The sequence below is a fragment of the Polypterus senegalus genome, chromosome 4 (assembly GCF_016835505.1).
Source record: "Polypterus senegalus isolate Bchr_013 chromosome 4, ASM1683550v1, whole genome shotgun sequence".
In the NCBI taxonomy this organism is placed as follows: domain Eukaryota; kingdom Metazoa; phylum Chordata; class Cladistia; order Polypteriformes; family Polypteridae; genus Polypterus; species Polypterus senegalus.
Genome location: NC_053157.1, coordinates 25,082,087 through 25,097,807, shown reverse-complemented (window position 1 = coordinate 25,097,807; position 15,721 = coordinate 25,082,087). Strand labels below are relative to the sequence as shown.

General features: G+C 38.0%; 1 protein-coding gene across 5 annotated transcripts in view; it reads left to right on the top strand.

The window, feature by feature from the left end:
* The window catches only part of plpp1a (phospholipid phosphatase 1a), a 186,578-nt gene that overhangs the window by 88,619 nt on the left and 82,238 nt on the right, over positions 1-15,721 (top strand). For 3 of the 5 annotated variants that reach the window (XM_039750356.1, XM_039750354.1, XM_039750358.1), the window contains exon 2: positions 14,779-14,930. The exons of the other annotated variants lie outside the window; for them this stretch is intronic. In XM_039750356.1, coding sequence (XP_039606290.1) covers positions 14,779-14,930 — 152 coding nt within the window. The remainder of the gene's footprint in view (positions 1-14,778; positions 14,931-15,721) is intronic. 5 annotated transcript variants of the gene reach the window in all.

The window sequence follows — 15,721 nt, the reverse complement described above, 5'->3', positions numbered from 1 at the left end:
ACAAGAATAGTGCATAAACAAAACAACTTTGATGTATTCATCAGGCAATTCTGACCTGTTTATGATCAAAGAGTCCATTTACTGACTTGGACAATGCAGGGCCTGTAGTGTTCTGTGTAATGGAAAATTGTTGCATTTGCCTAATTATTAAACACATTTAAATTACCAACCTGTTTTCTTTGTCAGAACCATTTACTTAAACAAATAAACTTCAGGCTCCATTTAAGGAAAACAAAGATAAATATTTTAAAATGTAAAAATTACTTGCCCGCGTTTAACCTTACATTGACCAAGACTGCAACCTTCATTTAGTCCGCAGGATTCAAGAGTCTGTGTTGGCAGCATCAGATGCAAGGCAGGAACTAACTCTAGGCAGAGTGTTCCTCAAAGATAGATTTTTAGTTTAATTACGTAGTCACTGGGTCACAACACCTACCCATACCTGTTCAGTTTCCAGTCCTTATCAAATCATTGTTCAAGGGTGCATATTGTTGAATGACGTTTGTGTCCATTTGAGTCATTGAACATACCTTAACTTTTATAACATTTGTGATGTGGAAGCAAATTTTGATTTCAAATGATGACACTGATTAAAAGAACTACCTACAGTTGTCTATGCTATAGTTATTTAGAGACACGTTTAGCTTTAATTATTCAATAAATCAAATAGAAATCAAAAGTATACTTTAGCTACTTGGTGAAATACAATAGAAAGTCTTGTGCACAGAAAATGGGCCATGTTTTGAAGAGCAATGCTTTGAGTAATTCAGCTCATACTCTAATGTAGAAGGAAGTCATTGCCTTGTGTTTTGCTGCTTTTTATATTTTTGAAGTATGGCACCAATAGATCGTTTCTAGTGGTGTTGCTACCAGAGTAGCTTGATTTTTATTATAGCTTAGATATTAGATGGATCCTGTGTGAACTCACATATTTGGGCTGGTTTCAATCTGTGGACCAGCACCCAAAATACAAGTGTAAACAGATTCCTATTCATCCATTGATGTCATTTGAATGCTGTTTACCTATCAGAAAGTTAATATACACAATATCTAATCTTCCAGGTGCCGGTTGAAAGACAATGAAAAAACCTGTCAATTCTATAAACATTTAAAGTCAGTTAGCCACCCACTTTTCATGACAGTTCTTGTTGTTCATTGTAGTTAGGGATTCATTAATTAAGGTCACAGGTTTATAGTAGCTGATTGTTGAGTTTTTTTTTTTTTTTGATTGGATCATCTTATTGGAGATCATTTATGAACATTAACAGGCAGTAGTTCTCTAGCAGTCACCTCAGTGTCACAGGTTCATTCCCTAGGCTAAGGCAATACCATTGTGTCTTTGATCAAGAAACTTACTATAATTACATTAAAATAGCCAATTGTGACCAAAAGCAGGCATTGCAGAACTCCAAACCTCAGACACAACCAACACTTCACAAGTCTCAATATAATAAAAAGGTTGTTTTTTTTCGAATAGCTTACAAAAAGGGCTTTAATAAACACAATCACTATGCAGTTCTATTCCTTCACTTTTCCTCTCTCTTTCGACTTCTCCAGGTGAGCTTTGTCCTTCTTCCACACAACTCCAGCTAGCCTGGTTGAGGTTGAGCTGCTTCTTTTACGTTGGACCCAGGAGTACTTGTGGTGGTAGGATATAGCCTTCCAGAAGTACTTAAGGGGCAATCGGAAGTCCCATAAAGTAAGGATGATGAATCCCTGGAGCACCCCCTAGTGGTACCCACAGAACCCATCAAGGGTGACCTATGGGACTACAATACCCAGTGTTTCTTGTAGGTGTCTGCACAGGTAGTGACGCCCAGGGAGGCGACCACCTGGCATCTCGGGGGAGCATGTAGTCCGGCCAGATTGTCTCCTCCTGTCGTTCCACTACGGCCTACCAAAGGGTATGTTTCCTCAGTCCAACACTGCCAGGATGCTAGTATACCCACTGCTGCACTGGCATCTTCTGCCTGTCTCTTGGTTGAAACAGGATGATCTTCACCCTGTTTCTTGTGCCTTTAAATGGCTGGCCTCCACACCATGTATATATTCCCTAAACCTGGTTTATCCAGTACTGGATCTGAAAAGGGAGAATGTCAGTGCCCACAGCATCATGTATAAGACGAATGTTTACCTGTTATTGGACTCCAGTTTGTCCCAGGACATATTCACTCATACTAGGCCAGTTAGATTTTGGTCTCGCATGTATTCTATCAAACATGCAAGAAAACCCATATGGACATGAAAAGAATATGCAAACTGCACACATTTTGTCCTGCCACATCTTCGTGTTAGGAAAGAGTATGACACTTTGTTGTTCTGTGCAAGTGTGTGTGAACGTGTCCAAGTGATGGGCTAGTGCCTCATCCAGTGTTTGTTCCTGCCCTCATTCTTGTGCTGTCTGGAATAGTTGTCATCTCCCCTAAACCACATATTGGATTTTGAAACCAAAAGGATGAAATGCTCTGGGTCCTTCCTGTGCGGAGAACTTTGAGTAGTGAGAAAAGCGCTATATAAATGGAAAGAATTATTTATTATTGTTAAGTGAATGAATATTTCAGAGACTGGTAGGCTAAATTAGTCATCATCATAATCATTGTAATCCTTTTTCAGAATTTTCATTATGTTGTCATATTTACCATGATCAAAGACTCTTTTGTAATTTTAATGGAAAAAAATGCACTTCCCATTTTGTTAATTAAGGAAAGCATATTGCTTGAATAGTCAAGGAAAAAAAGCAAATACAAGTCTATCATCATTAGTCAGCTCATTAGAAAATTTCATTCGTCATCCTTATGACTTGTGCTAGAAAAGAGCTAATTTAGATATTTACTTAATCACTCTTGTTTGCTTGCGGATTTTTAAAAATCAGTCAAGCACAACATCTGACTCTAATAGTGCAGAGTAAGAATGCAGTTGTCATAAGAACTGAGTGCAGTCAATAAATGCTAATGGACGAAACGAGAACATTACCAGCTGTCGAAAAGGATGAGTTTTAAAAGCATGGGTCAGCATCAGATAGCCATCATTTTGTTCTTGGCCATATGTTCCATGTTAAAATAGTACAACTGTAAACAGCTTACTTTTTTGTAGTTTATGATGATAGATGCTGTGCCTTACTGTTGTAATATTTATAGTTGACTTTAAATCATTAGGATCTCCTGAGTGCTGTTTTCTTAGCCCCTGGCTGAAAAATAGTTGCATAAACATTAAATTACCTAACTGAATTGAGAGAATGCTTGCACTGCATGATACACTTTTCATTTACAGAATTATGTTGGGACTATTATAGATGGTATGCTTCTAAGTAATAAAATCCTGTGATCAAACTACACTCTCATTTAGGCCTGAAGTTAAATATGTTGTACTGCACGATTCATTGCTGGTTTCTGGTTCATAGGACTTGGACTGTTTCCAGCAAGTCTGCCTTCTGTGTTAAGACAGCTTGTTCTTCTAGGGCTTGAGTGGATTTCCATCCTAATACTGCTATTGTGGTTGACTGGTAAGGGTAAGCGGGCCTAGTAGGATTTGAACATGTGTGATTCAGCACTTCTGTGTCCCATATCCTATGCAGACTACACAGAACAGCTAGAATAAACTGTGGTTCCTCCATATATACATACGCTAAAACATTATTTATTAGTTGTGATAGTGACCTATCCAAGACAGTACAGAACATATAGTAAAAAAAAAAAAAAGACATTTAATGCATACATCATATTTTCCTGTGCAAAAAGGCAACCATAAAGCATTGTAAAAGAATGGACAGCTTGATGTAGGCTCTTCAGAAAGTAGATTCTAAATGTATATGTTAGCAAGGTGCGGCATGCCTAATTAGGGAGAAGATTATTATGAAGAGTCTGTGTAGGAGTTGTGCTGTTTGGTGAAATGACAAGAAAGCTTATCACCACCATTGTGGAAGCCCAGCATCACATGCACTTCACTGACGTTTTCATTTAGAAAGACTACAGATCACATACCATCCCACACAAACTCAAACAAAGAGGCATACAAGAATACAGCATTGTATGTTTGTTAGAGAAATTAGGACAGAGAGTGATGGGCTCTTGTTTAGAACAATTTTTCCAAACATTTTTTCCCTAGAGTGATAAGTGGAAAAAGTTGAAGAAAACTGCAATTCAAAGACAGTTCTACTGCGACAGGGACATGCTGGAAGGCATGAATAGCTCCAGTGACTCCAGCTGTGTTTAGGCCAGTTCAACTAATCAACTGATCAGGTTATGTTTGACAGTTTACACATATATCTGCATATTACATATTGTGAGTCCCCCAGTTTTCATGTCTAGTGCTCTGAAACAACTGGTATATGAAATTTAATAAAACTAATCAAGGAGATAACGTGAAGTTGAGAGAGTGCATGGTTTGCCCTTTTAATTTTGACTTGTGATTACTTACAGTCCCTCTTAGCCATGCTAGCTGTTATTCCTTCAAATTTGATTCAATTTCTATAACTTTCTTCTATCTAGTTTTGATTGCCTTATGCCACTTGCCATTTTTATCATTTAGCCAATGTGGAGAAGAAATTAAAATAGAAAAAAAGTGCAGAATATGAAGATACATGCACAGATTTTATCTTGCTCTTAGATGAACACATCTACAGCATGATACAATATGTAATTCTGGTCTCTACACTGTATAAAGAAGAACAGCTAAAAAGTAACCCAGTATTAAATGGTGTGTCCTCCTCTGAAAGACAAGTCAGGTGAACCTCTTTAGGTATCCTCAGAAAAGGCAATTTGGGGAACACATCCAGGTCTTCAAAAATTTTAGACGTTCACTGCTATTGAGTAGAACATTTTCAGTTACTTTAGAACAATCTAGACAAGAACAGGCCATTCAGCTCAACAAAGCTCGCCAGTCCTATCCATTTAATTCTGCCAAAACAACATCAATTCTAGTTTTGAAAATCCTTAAGTGTTATTAAAGTCCTCCCTAACATCCTGCTGTCTACTACACTACTTGGTAGCTTATTCTATGAGTCTATGATTCCTTGTATGAAGAAAAACTTCCTAATCTTTGTGGGAAATTTACCCTTAACAAGTTTCCAACTGGGTCCCTGTGTTCTTGATGAACTCATTTTAAAGTAATTGTCTTGATCCACTGGATTCATTCCCTTCTTAATTTTAAACATTTCAATCATGTCTACTCTTAATCTTCTTTAGGTTACAGTGAAAAGGCTCAGCTTTTCGAATCTTTCCTCATAATTCATCCCCTGTAGCCCTGGAATCAGCCTAGTTGCTCTTCTCTGGACCTTTTCTAGCGCTGCTATGTCCTTTTTGTAGCCTGGAGACCAAAACTGCACACAGTACTCCAGATGAGGCCTCACCAGTGTGTTATAAAGCTTGAGCAGAACCTCCTTGGACTTGTACTGTACACATTAGGGCGCTATATAACCTGGCATTCTGTTAGCCTTCTCAATAGCTTCTGAACACTGTCTGGCATTTGATATTGTCAAGCCCACTACGACTCCTAAATTCTTCTTGTATGGTGTACTTTTGGTGTATATAGTGAATGATGTCCTTGAGTGTAGATAAACAAACTACTGCATCATAAATTTGAAGCTGAAATCTTAGCTTTTAAAAAAATAGTTTTAGTGGCTGCTAGCTAGCAAGTTTAATGGACTGAATTATACCCTCTTGATGGTCAGATTTCTTAATTCTTATGTCTGTAGTACTAGGGTGTTGTACCATGTTAGCCAATAAAAGGTGTCATTTTGCTTGACTTCTCACTACATTCACAATGGCTAACTAGTAGGCCAATAAAAGGTGTACATTTGCTTGACTTCTCATTAAGTACTTATATACAAAGTGAAATTATAGCATGCCACTTCTCAGTAGCTCCTATAGTTTGCTAATCAGCAACATTACAAAAAGAGTTTCAAAAATCCACACACGAATTGCATTCTGAATATCATAATTCACATCCATTTCAGTTTGATTCCTGTATTATTATGCTGCTTACAAATCAGAGTTGGATATTGCAAAAAAACTAACTGGGTCAGATAAAACTGGCAATTATGTTATTTCATTATGTTGCCCAAAGAATGACATGGAATATAAAGAATTGGCGTTAACAGTTTGATCTGAGTGCTAATATACTGGTCATAGTCTGGGAATCGTAATTGCATCTAAAATGTGGAAAAAATTATTCCAGCTTCAGAAATCCATTCTGAGTTGCCACACATGGCTTACATTCTGATCAAAATCAGAATTCATAAATAGGTAAAAATATTTAGCACCACGCTTGTGTTTTACTCTGTAACTATTATAAAAAATGCAGTCTGTCTTAGAAATTCGCAGTTGGGTTGGATAAAATTAGGGGTGTTAAGTCACTAAAATAATACTTGCACAAATCACTAGCTCCATAACAACTTGAAATACTTTTAGACATCAGTTCCTCAATGGGTAAACAAAAAATATAAGCTTAAAATGTATTCATCCAAATGAATACGTGAAAATGGGGAAATTTACAGTCCCTCCCTGCTATTGTTAGGTGAGCTTACTAACACCCTGTACACTGCCAATTTTGAGAAGAAGTAAAGCTTAAGTCATTTTCATTGCTATTTTTCATGGTCACTATTGGCAACTTTTTGTCATGTTATTCACATTACTTGAAAGATCTGGAAAGTTAAACATGTGACATGTTGTAAGAAGTGAACTCTGCCACCTTCTCCTGTGGTCAGCTATCACAATTTCAGACAAAATTATTAGGCTTCTTCAAGCATTCATTATTGCCTGAGAATTATGAATGTCTGCAGACATGTGTTTAATATGGATATGTCAACAGTACTGAAGGCAGACAAGTGGGGTAACGTGGTGAACTGCTCTCAGTGAAGAAATAACAGTATGACTGTACCACTTTATATGTGGGATTTGGCAAGGTTCCTCTTTCTGAAACTAAAAGGAGAAGAAAATGTTTCGATGAGATCAAATCGGCGTGAGCCATAGGCTCAAGAAAAGTCCAAATACAGTATAAAAGTGTTTTGTAACTCTGTCATCAGACTGTGGGAAGTCCTTTTTGCAGGAGGGCTGTAATGAGGCCTGGATTTGTCAACAGAGCATAGAATGAATAAACTTGGATCTGTGTAGTGGATAGCTGCTGTATCTGAAATGAGGTATGGATAATAAAGCAAATACTACAACTTCTTGTATGGTTAACTGCTTTAAACGAACCAATTCCATCACCCAGACTAAACATCTTGGATGCTGGTGAGCTTTCACTTCCTGATTAGAATGCATTGGCCTAAATTCAAATTTATTTTGATTTTGTTTGGTTGGTTTCCTGACATGTGAACCTGAGGCCTACAACATTCTTAAATATGGTTTCTATTGCAGAAAGAAATCGGTGGTTGTCATCTTGACAGAGGAATATGTTTTACACAGCCTCTAAGCAAGATTAACAATCATATTGGAATTGAGATCCACATTCAGATGAGTATCTCAGTATCGATGCAATACTGTGTTAAATAGATAAAAAAAAAATGAGAAACAGTGTCTGATGGACCTGCTGGTATAAACACACTGTAGCTTGTGGAATCAATTTTGATTGGATGAGATCAAAACAGAGCTTTTTAGTAGCCACGTTAGTGCTGTGTTTTTTTTTTTTTTGGAACAAGCATGACACCCTACACCAACCTGGCAGCTAAAAAAACATAAGGATTTGGCTGCTTCAGATTGTGGAATTGCTTCTCTGTGTCTGGGCTTAAAAGACTTGTGAGAATGAACCAAATAAAATCCCAAAGGAAGACCCACTCTAGCCTGCAAGGAAACCTTTCAGCAGAATGATCTAGGAAAAGCTTGGATGGCTGCTAGAAGAGGTGTTGGTGAGGCCAGCAGGGGGCGCTTACCTTGAGGTCTGAATGTGGATCTCAATGCCTCAGTGCAGTGATGGGGATACTATGTTGTATACATGGTGCATGAGACGTAAAACCAAAGTCCTGACTCTCTGTGGTCATAAAAGATCCCTAGGGTGTATCCCGATGTCCAGACTAAATTGGTCTCCATGGCCTAGTCATTCTGGCCTCCTTATCATCCCAGTCTCTCTCACCATTTCACAACCTAATAGCTAATGTGTGGTAAGTGTACTGGCGCAAAAATGGCTGCCATCAAATCATCCAAGTGGGTGCTGCACATTAGTGGTGGTTGAAGTGGCTCCCCACTCACTAAAATGGTTTGAGTATTGAGAAAAGCAGTAAATAAATGTAAAGAATTATTATTATTATTATTTTATGTATGTAAGGTTTGTGTATTTATAGCCATAGTAGGCACACACATGGAATCATATCTGTGTCTGCTTTTTGATACCTCTGTCTTGGAATTATCATTTCAGTAATAAATTTGAACATTTTAAAAAGATGCTTTTCTCTTTTGCTGCTTGGAGTCACATTTTTATTTGTTTACTGAAACGGATTATTTTATAATATCCCTTCCTGATCTAAACATAACCCTAGAGGGTGTGTGGAATTAATCACACGCCACACTCAGTCGTAGAGGATATCTTTAATGCCACTAGTCAGCGTAACCTACCTGTCTGTGTTTGTTTGTAGTAAGAGTACCTGGTGAAAGTCACATGGAAACTTGCCATATATACTACTTGGCCCATAAACTCTGGAACAGTGTGACAGCAGTGCTGTTCACTGCGCTATGGTGTCACCCCTGCTTCTAGTCATAACATTTAGAAATTAAAGATCCAGAGTTAAGGTAAACCTTGCTCACCTTGCATACATTAAAAATGAGCCACTGGCAGAAGAAAATGTTTACCCAATGCATTTGATCCATAGCCAGCCTGAGAGTCTGCTCCCTGTTTTCACTGAACCACAAGGAGACACACAGCTTTCCTTAAAGTAAAACCAAATGCCTTAGTTTCTTAATACATCACATTGCATAAAATTAGCTTTATCTAAGGCTAGTTGTGAAAGAAAAAAAATACAAGAAAATAACTTGTGAATAGAGTGGCTGTAATCTGAAACCAAAAGTAGCATTGGAGACAATCAAATGTGATTTAGTGATGAAGTAATACAGATCTCTGGGTGGTCTAAATCCTGTTATAATTTGATTCACTTGGATGCTTAGTGCAGGACTGTTGGTGGACATTGTGGGTGTGTAATGGCTGTTCCATTTTTTGAGGTCTGTTCGATCCCCTTTAAGCTTTTGAAATTATTTATTCGCATAGTCCAGTGTTTTAGTAGACACTTGGCATGCCAGGTCACCTTAGGAGTTTTCTGTTTTGTTTAAACTTTCTCAGGATCTAGCTTGAACCTTGTCCTGGAAAAGACTTCCTAAAGTTCAGCTTTAGTGTACAAGAACGTATTTCCTTTCTTTGTTTTCATGAAGTGAAATTTCTAAACAGAGTAAGAGGAGGCGGTTGACAGACTGAAAGGTTAATAAACCTTTAATGCTGGCTTGCCAAGCGTTTCACACCATCACTCACATCCAAGGTGATGACGGAAAAGACCTCTGTGTCAGAATATCCATTTCCTGAACCCAGAAACAAAACAAAAGTCTGCATCTTGATCTAGTCTTGGTTAAGCTTCCAAATACTTTTTTGCCTGATCTACAGTCTATTAAAATTAAAGACTTTCTTTGTATTAAATTGTATATATTTGGGATAGTATATTGTTCCTGTTCATCTGAAGAGGGTACCTAATGTTTAGCATTTCTGTGTAGCATAGACTAGTAGTTCATTTTAAAATTCTAGACATTTATTGCAGTAGACAAATTTGCGAAGATGTAAAAAACCATATAAGTAGAACAGTGTACTGGCCAGGGTCACCAAATGTTTGACGGAGGAAACGGATAATCTGCTTGAAAAAGATCCTTTATCTTCTTCCTTCCATGTTTGAGCTCCTTCAGTGTTGTCCATATGACATCAATTGAAATTACTGTATTGTCTTATACTGAAATCCTCTGGACCCATCAATTTAACCTTGTGGCCATTAAATAATGCATAAAAATGCACTTGCTGTTCTTGTGATGCCTGCCTCCTGCTACCTTCAGACAAAGCGAATTAACACTTAACAGGTTGCAGAAATCTTCTGGGGAAAAAAAAGAAATACTCTGGTTTTACATTTAGATGTACTTCATAAAATATAAATTAATAAAAAAAAAATTAAAACATAGCGGTTAGCAGTATTGCCTCACATTCCATATGCAGGGTAGGCTGATTTAAGACTCTAAATTAGAAGGTGATGCAGTCAGATATCTGTTAGTAACCGCGTTCAAACACTAGAAGGAAACCTTCGCTTCAAGTGAAGGTAGTTGTTTCAGGTAAGGGAGAGAGACAAGTTTGAGGTAAGGTAGTTTTATCCTCTAGTCATTGCATTGGAAACTGGCAGCATACTGAACCTTGACTAGCACATGCAAGACGTTTTTTTGTACTCTACACATATTATAATAAAGACCCTATAAAGTGGCATTGGGTGAATGATTATGGATAGCACTTTTTGTTCAGAATTGGTTTCTGCCTGGTGTACTTGCACTACCAGTTTGTTCTGTGCTTGAGCATGTTTGTCTGCATGTAACCCACCCAAAGTCTAGTTCGTTTGACTAGTGTGATCGCACCCTGCCAGACCCAACCGTACTGTACCCTAGCCTGCTTGGAAGAAGTGGGCCCAGACACGGTTCAGTAGGATTCAGGAATAGTGTGGTCGCTAAATGTGCCCATGTACAGAACACGGACATGACATCAATGATGCAACCTCATTTTATTCAATAACATTTGAGCTAAAAACAGGTTTTTATTCCCAATTTACAGATGATCGTGTTTGGCAAGAAAAGTGGCAACTTCCTTTCATAACATCAATTGTATCCAGAAGAATGTTCTCGTATGTGTAGCATGATTATCAGCAAAAACAATGTGCTGCACACTACATAAATCTGTAAGGGGGTAGAGTGTTATTCTGCCCTAGACGATTTCCAAAAAAAAAAAAAAAAAAATCCATCCATTTTCCAACCCGCTATATCCTAACTACAGGGTCACGGGGGTCTGCTGGAGCCAATCCAAGCCAACACAGGGCACAAGGCAGGAACCAATCCTGGGCAGGGTGCCAACCCACCGCAGGACACACGCAAGCACACCCACACACCAAGCACACACTAGGGCCAATTTAGAATCGCCAATCCACCTAACTGGCATGTCTTTGGACTATGGGAGGAAACCCACGCAGACACGGGGAGACAAAATACACAAAATAAGAAAATCATGTTGACTTGCATTGTGTCACTCAGTGTTCGGATCTTGTTTTGGCTTTACACAGAGTTTCATGGTGATGACGAAAACGTGCCTAGGCTCAGAACATTAAAATGTGGTGTGGGTGCAGGCCAGTAGGGTAAATGAAGAGGCGTACAGATAGAAAGGACATGAGACCTGAGGCACAGGTTACTGAACCAGCATATTCGTTTTATTGTGCAATTTACATAGCAGCCCCTTTTGTTTAAACTTTGAGAAGGTGTTATCAGCTTATTTCCTTGTTTGTGCTTGAAGGAAAAATATGTTCTGGTGTAATGTACCCAATCCCATCCATCTGTTTTCTTAATCCCTACATGGAAGAGGGTCTTTCTCTGAATTGCCATTCCCAAGATTTCTTCCGTTTTTTTTTCCTTACAAGGTTTTTTCTTGTCTTTTTAAGTGTCCAGGTCTGGGGCATTCCTTGTGTGATTTGGGCTATACAAGAAATAAATTGTTGTTGTAGATTTATTTGTTTGCTACCTGTATGAGGTTTGTATTTTGTCCCCATTCTATGTCAGTTTTCTGCAGTTAGTTAATTTACATCCACAAATGTGAGTCATGTGGATTGGCAGTATCCCTGGGGGATGAAGAATATGTACTGTACATGGGTGTGCTCTGTATATGTATTGTATATGGGTGTGCTGTGTGACGGACTAATAAACTAATAGAGCGATTGATCAAAAAAAAAATATTTTGTCCAAATTTGACGTGGTGTCCATGTCAGGGTCGGTGTTTACACAGAGACTATAGGGCCTGAATAGTCTCTGTGTCTAGGGGATACAATAAATGGATACTTTTACTTGGACAACTTTTCCTTTTTCAGCTTGTTCTCAGATGATAATAAAATTGATCTAAGACATAGGAAAGTTGATGGTTGGAAACAATGTTTTCTTTTAGGATATGCATAAAATAAAATAAAAAGCACTCTTATGACCAAATGTTTGTCACTCCGATGTATTCCTGTATTAAGTTGTATTAAGATTTTTTTATTTCCATTTTTAAATTGTAATTTTATCATCAGCAAAAACAAAAGTCAAAAATCAGACTGCAGCTTTTTATTTTACAATCCATAGAGGTGAAAAAGGAACACATCTGAAATGAAACAATTGTAAATGAGCAAAGTGTGCATAGTACTAGGCTTCAGAAAATACTACCTTAATGTATAAAATGTTTGGCCTGAACATTGCACTTCCACAAGCTTCAAATGGCAGCAGTTTAACTCCTTTCATGTGAAAATTAGCAAGTGCTGGTGGAAAATACTCTGATGGAAATATTAACCTCCAAGATAGACTGCTGCCAATGGTACATATACAAATAAAACGGGCTTGTGTTTGAGTGCAGGTTTACATTTCACTGACTTTTTGTGTTTTATTTTTGTGATTCTTAATTCCCAAAATTTTAATTAATATTTGATAACAGTCAAAGTCAATTCAGCTTCAGCTGACTTCCCCTACAAACCATGTTTATACAGAACTTTCTTCCTATATTAAAGTCCTATTGATCATTTAAAACTATTATTTGAGTTTTCTATAAAGCTCTGGCTGCCTAATTTCAGAAAAAAATAATTTTAAGAGGTGTGATGGTGTGACGTGGACAAGGTGGATGTTTATTTAAAAGTAATACCAAACTAGTGCCTTTGCATGCTAGAATTAGAAAACTGTTGTATAAAAATAACTGAGATTGGTGTGCAAAATACACCAGCGCGAGTAGTTAAGGATTAAACCAAAGATCCACAATTAAACTCTAGCAATATCAAAAGAGTGCTTGGTACTAAACCTCTGCAGATCTGGATGAGGGCAGCACTCCTTACAAAGTACAGAAATCCTCACACTGGTTGTGAGTCTTCACACTTTTATACTGGCCTGCATTCAGTAGAATTGTTTCCTCTGTGCCCTGGGCTTGTACCTTTATTCCCCCCCTTCTCTGAAGTGTTTTATTTGTTTTGTCTGTTTGCTTTGTGGCAAGATATCTTATTATTTATTCTAGTCCTGTAATTCTATCATTTTACATAAGAAATTATTATTTTTTTTTTTTGATTGCTAGCTATTTCTTCCATTTTGTAGAGCTTTGTCTGGAGAGCAGTACAGTGGTGTAATGGTTAATGCTGCTGTCCTACAGCTCCTGGTTTCCAATTCGGGCTGTTGTCTGCATTGGTGTTGCTACATTATGCTGATTCATGGCATCCCTTTCAGAGTTCTTTCTGCCCTTGCTCCTTGTGCTACCAGATGAGGCTCCAGACTAATTTAGCAATGATCAGATGAAGAAAATTATCCTTTTTCATCCACCTCACAATAAATCATGGATATGCTATCACAACAGTTGGAGGACTGGCAGGTCAATGAACCCTCTCTTCAATAATAGATACATGGATATTTAATATATCCATCCATCCATCCATTATCCAACCCGCTATATCCTAACTACAGGGTCACGGGTCAGGGTCAGGGCCATTGGTTCTGCCGGAACCAATCCCAGCCAACACAGGGCGCAAGGCAGGAAACGAACCCTGGGCAGGGCGTCACCCCACCGCAGGGCACACACACACACTCACACACCAAACGCACACTAGGGACAATTTAGGATTGCCAATGCACCTAACCTGCATGTCTTTGGTTTATGGGAGGAAACCGGAGTACCCGGAGGAAACCCACGCAGACACGGGGAGAACATGCAAACTCCACACAGGGAGGACCCAGTTCAGAATCATAGGGCCATAGCAACATTGGGTCAAGGAATGCACCATTCCTAAATGAGGGACTGTGCACAATCATACACATTCTGACACCTGATCATTGAAGGGGGAATTTATAGTCACCAGCCAGCCAGCTCTGACACACATGTTTGGGGTATGGAAAAAAAATACTGGAACACCAGAGGAAAAATTCAGAGAGAGCATGTAAGCACCATGCAGACCGCATCCAGGGTTCAGAGTTGTGCTTATGCAGCAGTGCTAACCACTTTGCCACAGTGCCATCATAAACTGTAATTACACACTTTGAAACAGAGTTCACTTTTACTTTATGTTATTAAAACATCTTGTGTGTTTGTATACCTGCAGTTATTATATATAAAGTGTATATGAATGAGTATCCTGTTTAACAAACAATCAAATCAGCTAACTGATCAAACTACAGGCAAACCTTTTGAAAAGAACCGAGGGCTGCTTTTGTTTCCTTAACTGCCATTTAGGTTGATCACATGAGTGGACCGCAAAGCATTGCCTGGCTTTTACCAAGGAACATACTGAGTCAGTGTGCTTCCTTGATGGCTCATCTGAATGAATCCTGTTTTTTTTTATTGTTATTATTAATAAACCTTTGGTATTGGAGGTAGAAAACCAAACTAAATCAGATCTACCTGTCTGCATTATTGGAAACCCGTCAAGCTCTTTTTCTTTTTTTATGTTTTGTAAGAATCAAGCTCTTTTTTTTTTTTTCTTTTCTTTTTTATGTTTTGTAAGGATCAAACTCTTTTTATGTTTTGTAAGGGTCCTGTCTAATCCCTCTTTATTTTTCTTATTGCTTTTGCTAGCTGGACTGCCCTTTGCAATACTCACACCGCGCCATAATCCATTCAAACGAGGATTTTTCTGTAATGATGATTCAATCAAGTATCCCTTGAAAGAAGACACCATATCCTATCAGTTGTTAGGTGGAATAATGATTCCTTTCGCTCTTATTGTTGTAAGTGAACATTGTTTTATTCCACACCTTTTTGCCTGGTTTTCACTTTTGGTGTTGGTGTTTCTAATGTGTTCCCGCCTTTCCAACAGTTTTCCTCCAATAATAGGAATGCTGTGCTTGTCTTTCACTAACTCTGGTATCCTGCCTTTAACATCTTAAAACATCTAGTTGTTTGTACTAGAAACCTGTTACACAGTTGGCTAAATGGCCAGGCAAAGATAATGCACAGAGGTCGCACTTGCCTAGAACAACTTGACCAATGTCAAAATTAGTTACAATTGTACATTCAAGGTGTGGAAAGAATCAACGGCTCATTATGCGTTGGTTTTTTGCTTGGACCAAATGAGTTTGTCACACAGAAACTAATGTTTCTATGTAGCTGTTGTTTCTTCAGCAGTATTTAAACTTTTGTATTGAAGAATCTTGGTGTAGGCAGTGAAAAAAAAAATTGAAAATCACTGAATATGTGACTGTGGTTTCATCTAAGCAGCCTTTGTTCTTTGTTGCATTGTTGAAATCAGATTCTTTTTTTGTTATTGCTACAACAAAGCAGAAATTGACAGATCTTCATAGTATAAATACATTTTGTTATTTTACCCATTAAATCAAAAGCACAGCCACATATTCAGAACACTAACGGTTAATTGCTTGGCTAAACTGGTCAATCTGCAGCAATGTTGTTCCAGAGATAACCCATAAATTTTATCAGGTTTAACAGCCAGTTCTAGGTATTGTGAAATTTATTGGCATCCTTGAAATTTTAATATCTTTAAAACAAACAGAAACAGGAA